Source organism: Fusarium proliferatum, assembly GCF_900067095.1.
Source record: "Fusarium proliferatum ET1 genome assembly, contig: FPRO_scaffold003, whole genome shotgun sequence".
NCBI classification, from domain to species: domain Eukaryota; kingdom Fungi; phylum Ascomycota; class Sordariomycetes; order Hypocreales; family Nectriaceae; genus Fusarium; species Fusarium proliferatum.
In genome coordinates this window covers 2,335,293-2,342,135 of record NW_022194792.1, presented here as the reverse complement: position 1 = coordinate 2,342,135, position 6,843 = coordinate 2,335,293, and the positions used below count along the sequence as shown (strand labels likewise).

The 6,843-nt window shown below is 51.4% G+C and overlaps 3 protein-coding genes across 3 annotated transcripts; 2 read left to right on the top strand and 1 right to left on the bottom strand.

Annotated features, from left to right (window-relative positions):
• Nucleotides 1–91: 91 nt before the first annotated feature.
• FPRO_06291 (uncharacterized protein) lies at nt 92–978 on the top strand (the record flags this gene model as incomplete). Its single annotated transcript, XM_031228811.1, has 3 exons — nt 92–164; nt 215–807; nt 868–978. The coding sequence occupies 3 exons, from the start codon at nt 92–94 to the stop codon at nt 976–978; spliced, it is 777 nt and encodes a 258-aa protein (XP_031079111.1).
• Nucleotides 979–1,994: 1,016 nt separating this feature from the next.
• On the top strand, nt 1,995–3,897 carry FPRO_06292 (uncharacterized protein; the record flags this gene model as incomplete). Its single annotated transcript, XM_031228810.1, has 3 exons — nt 1,995–2,015; nt 2,113–2,196; nt 2,323–3,897. 3 exons carry the CDS (start codon nt 1,995–1,997, stop codon nt 3,895–3,897), a joined length of 1,680 nt encoding a protein of 559 aa, XP_031079110.1.
• Nucleotides 3,898–5,049: 1,152 nt separating this feature from the next.
• Nucleotides 5,050–6,295, bottom strand: FPRO_06293 (uncharacterized protein; the record flags this gene model as incomplete). The annotated part of the gene is made up of 4 exons (XM_031228809.1): nt 5,050–5,139; nt 5,191–5,642; nt 5,711–5,957; nt 6,035–6,295. 4 exons carry the CDS (start codon nt 6,293–6,295, stop codon nt 5,050–5,052), a joined length of 1,050 nt encoding a protein of 349 aa, XP_031079109.1.
• Between the last annotated feature and the right edge of the window lie 548 nt (nt 6,296–6,843).

Sequence of the window (6,843 nt, the reverse complement as noted above, 5' to 3'; positions counted from 1 at the left end):
CCCAGAAAATCCCCCCCCCCCCCCCCCCCCCCCCAAAAGAGAAAAAAAAAGCTCACCTCCCTCATACCTATTTTATCACAGCTTACCCATCATGGCTCCTGGTGGTCCCCCTGGAGGAGGCTCGCGTGGCCGGGGAGGCAAGTTTCGAAAGCCCGCACGAGGAGGTATGTTAACTACAAGCATGAGCCCAATGACCGGACTGACAAATTACCAGGTGGCAAGAAGTTTTCTCGCGATATCCGACCTCTCGATGCCGACGGAAATGAGGTTAGCATGTGGGCTGTCGACCCGAACAAGAAGGACGACGACAGCGACGAAGAAGAGTCTTCCGAAGAGGAATCTTCTGAAGAGGAAGAGGAAGAGGACAGCGGGGAAGAATCTGGTGCTGGCCCTTCTCAAGAACAAACCCAAGAGCAGTCACGCGAGGCTCGAAAGGCCGAGAAGAAAGCCCGAAAGGAGGCTGCCATAGCCAGACAGAAGGCCAAGACAGTCGAGGTTGGCGATCTGCCATCAAGCGACGAGGACGAGAGCGAAAGCGACGAGGATGACGATATGCCTGCAAACCCCAATCACTCCAAGAAGGCCCGCAAGCAAGCGGCGTCCTCTGGTGTTGACGAGATTACAGATGGTGTCGAGAACCTGCAAGCAGCACCAAGCCGACGCGAGCGTGAAGCTCTTGAGGCTGCAGCTGCTAAGGAGAGGCACATGCGATTGACAGCTCAGGGCAAGACGGACGAGTCTCGGGCCGATCTGGAGCGTCTCAAGGAGATCCGCGAGCGACGTGCTCTTGATGCTGCGCGCAGACAAGTGAGTTACCCACATAGCCGGTATTCTGTCCGCAGGGTGGCCTTACTAACATAATATCAGGCTGAGCGTGAAGAAAGAGAGGAGCAAGAAAAGATCAAGAAGGCCGAGTTCGAGGCCAAGGAGGCCCGTCGTCGAGAAGCTGCCGCTGGAAAGAAGGGCAAGAAGAAATAAAGGCCACCGAGAACATGACATACGAACTCTCATGAAAGCATTTGATTTGGCTATTGCTTAGGTACTATCTAGACTCAACTTGTTCAAAATATTGAACAGAAAGGCGTAAAGTGATACAAGTCTAAACGTGCTCTTCTAGCCCATGTTTCAAGTCTCTCACATGAGATCTTAAGAAGGAACTACTAGCTGCAATCTGTGAATCTCATCCAAGTATGGAAATCTGAGAGATTAGGGTGAAATTAGGATGGCACAGACTTCGATGATAAGTGAAGATATATGGCACTTAGATTACTTGTGGCCATCATCGAATCTCGTCCAGACTCCAGCCAGGCTTAAGGTAGCCCAAAGTTTCAAGTATCCCGGCGTAGCAGATAGCACAGACACCTGCTACGAGCGAAAGGTGCCTGAGTAGGTACTTAAGCGGTGTCTGTATTTTAGTGACATATAATTTGATTGAGGCCATTGGTGATCCTCTTGGATTCAGTCACACGATGTAAGTGTCTTGGCCTCCAGCCATCTACCAAAAGCCACAGAGTCCTATGCTGCCTGGATTACTAATGAACTCTGGAGCGACAAATCGTATAAGCGCCCCTCCATCGAGGAGTTTCAAACTTAGAATCTCCTTGGTCGTGATATGATTCGCGATCGATTCATACAATGCTTGATGGGGCTCAGAGGACCCTGAATATGGCGTTGGTACGTACCTCGGCCTGAACCTATGCGCTAGGCAGTACCTAAGGTACTAAGGTAGGTAAGTGCAGGGGGTGGATCGACTGTCTTGAATGGGCCTTCCCCACACAAAGCCGGTCATTCTTTAGCGGGCACCTCAGGAAAAAAAAATTACAACGATCCTCCCCGAAAAACTGAAGTCGCAAATCACCATCCAAGCTTTCTTTTCCAACCTCTTTTTTGTTATCGAGGACATTTCGTCAGCACGACTCTCCATAGCTGACTTTCTCGAATACTGGAGATACGACGGTATCACCGATATCCTACCTTTTCAATCACCAGTTAATATGACAGAGTCTGAGCTGCAGGTCCGTTCTTCTACATGCCCTCCAGCCCCGCCTGTGATGGGACAAATCTTTGAATCATGGCGATAGGGAACCCTGAAGCTGACTGTTTACGCTTTAGGATTACCTGTCCGGCCAACGCGGAGCCTTCGAGGGCATCCTTGGCCTCATCCCAGCCAAGATGTACTATGAACAAGACAACAGTGTACGTGAATCCAATGCCTTGTCAGGTAAAAGCCAGCCATATCACCACCTGGAACAAACCCATCACATGCCTCATAATATATCATATGCATCGCAATGAACCAGAACGAGGCTAATACAAATGCAGGATCAATGGAGCAAGAAGAAGCAGACAAAACAACAGGCTGCCGATGCGCGACGCGGAAAGCTGGATCCCGACAGTGAGCGGAATCGAAATGCCAAGGAAGTCTTAGATGAACGGGCCAAGAACAAGCGAAAGCTGCGTGAGATGGAGAAGCATGACGATACTGATAACGAAGATGATTGGGAAGACCAGGAGCCCGTCCCTGGCGTAGAGACGGAGAAGCCTGGCGAGGGCCTCAAGGTCAAGACAGCGGAGACCAACAAGAAGAAGAAGAAGAAGCTCAACGACTCGACAGAGACAGAGACTCAGGATATTTCAGATACCAACAAGAAGCTGAAGCTCAACGACGAGGGAGAGACAGAAGCTAGGGACACAACTGAGACATCTTCCAAGATGTCGAAAAGGGAAGAGAAGAGGGCGGCCAAGAAGGAAATGAAGAAGGAGAAGAAGGCCGAGAAGAAGGCCAACAAGACAAAGACTGTTGAAGCCGAGAAAAAGGATACACCAACTCCGACAACAAAGGCTCAGAAGCAAGCCGCGAAGAAGCAAAAAGTAGTTGAGGAGGAGGAAGAGACAACTGCCCACGGTGACGATGAGGTTCTACCTATGGACATCTCGGGTCTGGAGAACGAGGATGAGGTCACCGCCAACTCAAGTAATGAATCCGGGCCACATTCTCCTACCTTTGACACCAACGATTCTACGACAACTCCTGCTGAGACAACCGCCGAGCCTGCCAGCACGACTACCTCCACCTCATCCACTATTCCTCCTTCGGAGAAACCTAAGTCTATCAAGCTCCCTGCCGACACCTCTGCGATCCGAGCACGTCTCGCTGCCAAAATTGAAGCGCTTCGTGCCGCCCGAAAAGCTGACGGACCTGATGGCAAGCCAATTCGTACACGCCAAGAGCTCATTGAGTCGAGAAGAAAGAAGCAAGAGGCTCGAAAAGCCCACAAGCAGGAGATGCGCAAGCAGGCCAAGCTGGAAGAGCAACGAAAGCGTGAGGAGGCTTTGGCATCTAGCTCGCCAGGTGTTATGAGCCCCGCGGTTGAACTTGACGAGACTGCTAGCAACTTCACATTTGGTCGTGTCGCTTTTGGTGATGGCGCTCAGCTCTCACGCGATCTCGGCCACGTGCTGAGCCAAGGCAAGAAGAAGGGGCCGTCTGACCCCAAGACAGCCCTCATCAAGGTCCAAAACCAGAAAAAGCGTCTTCAGGAACTTGACCCCGAGAAGCGTGCTGATATCGCCGAGAAAGATATCTGGCTGACAGCCCGTCGCCGTGCCGAGGGCGAGAAGATCCGCGACGATGAGGCTCTCTTGAAGCGTGCCGTGAAGCGAAAGGAGGCCGCCAAGAAGAAGAGTGAGAAGGCCTGGCGCGAACGATCTGACGGCGTCAAGATGGCTCAAAAGGACCGTCAACGCAAACGTGAGGATAATTTGCGTCAGAGACGGGATGACAAGCTGCTCGGTAAGGCGGGCAAGAAGAAGAAGAAGGGTGGAGCCGCCGGAGGCAAGAAGAAGAGTCGTCCTGGTTTCGAGGGAAGCCTGGGCGTTGGGGGCAAGAAGAAGTAAACCGAAGAAGTTATGACGCGGTGAGGGGGAGGTGGAAGATGAAGAGAAAGGCTGGTTGAGTTTTTATCCTTCGATTTATTCAAGATACACGGCGCTGGCGGAGTTATGGTCGGCAAAATGGAGAGGAGCATGAAAAACATCTTCAGGACTGAGCTCGGCGATGCATGTACTACCTTAGTTGATATAATCCATCACTATACGAAAGCAGAGAGCGTGTCTCGAAGGTGCTGTCAAGCCTGTTCATGCTTCAAGTCCCAGAAGTGCAAGTTCCCCATGTTGTCTTATCCAAAGTTGTAGTGTTTTTGCGTTGAGTGTGTAGATCCAGGTCGTTCATTCATACTTAAACTATTTCAAGTCCATCACCAGATGCGATAGCAAATATCTCAAGGCCCCAAGTTTTCATAATAGACAAATGCCCATGCAAGGTGGCTTAAAAGTTGTCTGTGGCATTTTCTTTTTCATTACAATGGAGATACCAGACCCAAATCGATGACAAAACAACAACGGCTACCTTTCACACACCGAACGACCTATGGATTTCGCCCCCTTTCCCTAGCCTTCCAAGAAACACATCGACAGAACACACACGCACACACACATACACAACAAAGCCATGGTCAGAGTCAGAGTCAAAGTCATAGTCATCCCGTCCACCTCCTTTTTTGTTTCCCAAAAGTAAAAAGGAAGAATAGATAAGTCCCGACAAAAATAAAAAGGACATTAAAAGAAGAAGTTTGGGTGGCTTATGGAGTCTTACCACCAACACCACTTGTTCAAGCGCCCAACAAAAATAAAACTTTGCGCTGAGTTGATCGATTGGCCAAGCTCCCAAGTTCTTCATGTCTTAAACCCAGCTGCAACCCAGTTCAATTGAGCAGCAGGCAAGTTCCAAATTTCCGGAATTGCTCCATATAGTAGCGGTGGTGTGTAAAGACTCGTTCTGGTTTCATCTGGGCGAAGGGAGCCATGAGACTGTTGTCGTCAAAATCATTTCGTAAGAATGGGTTTATCAGGGATTAGGATCGGATAGTTGGAACAAGGGATTTCGAGGGAGGGAGCTTGGCCTGGTTGGGAGCTGGGTAGTTGAACGAAGGTGTAGCCAAACGTCACGTTCGGCAGTGGTGGACACGCATGAAGCTTGCACGAGTACGTCTATAGGAGAGAGTCGAGTCTAGTGAAGACACTCAAGCAAGCTGCAACCACCTCAAGCTGGAGCTCCTTGTCCTTGCCGCTATTGACCTCCTGTAGCTACTGTCAGTTATGGAAGTCTCGCATGCATCACACATTACCCACCTCGTTAATGAGTTGAGGCAAGTTGGCACCAATGCCGTTCTGTGTGGCCTTCTTGCCGAAAGGCCATTGGCTGTAGTCGGCGAGTAAATCATCAGTCTGCGCAAAAGCCCGTTCCCTTGCCTCGTGGCCAAGGGATGCGAGGGCGTTCTCGAGGACATTAGCGGCGTAGGCGGCGCAAACCATGGCGATGCTGCGCATATAACGGAATTCGAGCGACTCGGGGAGGAATTGGCTACCATTGAGGACGACGGTCCGTTGGGTAAGGATGTTGCGAACCCGGCGGCGGATCTCCTCCTTAGCACCACCGTCGGCGACGGGATGAGTTGCCATGTCGAAAAGGAGAAAATTGCGCTTCTCGGTACGGAGGATGCCCTTGTCGACCAGGCCCTTTGCGAGCCGTTCTCGAACCTGCTTGAGCTGGTATCCGATCTTCATCAAGTTCCAGGTTTCGCCTGTGATTCGCGAGGCAGTCAGCAACGGTTGCTTAGGTATTGGGAGAATGGTGGGTAGGGTAATTTACCGCTCATCAAGTCAATCCAGGTTGCGACGCTCATCTTTTCGCTCTGCTTCATCATCTTGAGAGCCTCGTCGAGAAGAACCTCGCCAGTAAGGGTGTCGTCTATGACCTCGATGTTGCGGTCTGCGAGGGGGAATCGGCGTCTTGAAGCATCCTTCTCCATTGCAATGCGACCACGGAAGGCCAGTTCGATGACAATGCATCCTCGAAGGGCGTAAGAGATGTTGTCGTTCCAGAAAGAGAGGTAGCCCTGTGAGCATTTGAGAGTCAGAGGTGTTGGTCCCTTGAGCACAAAGGGCACGTGTATGAGCACGAGTGGCAGCCTACCTGCTTATCCTTGAGGCCAAGTAGCAAGACCTCCTCCATGAGGGTGAGCTTCGGCTGCTTGCTCCGCTCGGCGCTCTCACTGATGTCGCGAGGGTCGAATGCGATCTTGTGGCCATTTTCTGTGCTCTCGTAGCTTGTCTCGGGTCCGTTGTCCCTGGCGCTTGGTGTGCTCGTTCTAGGGGCAGTGCCGTTGCTGGAATCGCCCTCAGCCGCAGGTCCTGCGCCGCCCGCACCGCGGCGTCGCGTCAATCCCGAGGACATTTCGAGTAGATAGAGATGATTAGTTTTGGTGCTGGGAGGGAAAAGACGGAGACGGAGGTGGAGGAGAGGGAGCGACAGCAAAGTCGATTTCCGGAGTCGAGATGAGGTTGAAGGGGTAGTTTGATGGATGTCCTGTCCTGGAACTTTGATTGACTGGGCTGAGCCTGAACGGGGCTAGTTGCGCGTTCAGATTTAGGGGTTTGGGACTGGGGCCCGCGGGCTACTCTTGATAAGTGAATGAGCTCCCCAAGTTATAGGCGTCTCATTAGCTGTTGGAGCCAATAGATCGCTGAGCCGTTGGGGGACGGAATGTCCTTGCATGGGGGTCTAGGACCAACTATTGATGCTATCGATATGGGCTGATTCTCCCTTGTTTCCCCTTCTCTTTTGGTTGACTTTTTGATTTAAAATGAAGACCCAATGCCATCCAGAAGATACTGATAAACGACCTGGCTTCTTTTGCTTCAGAAGCTAACGCAGGGGGGGGTTGACCATCCATCAGCCGACGATGATCCGTCTTGTGAGACAGTTGGGTGGCTCGGACATAT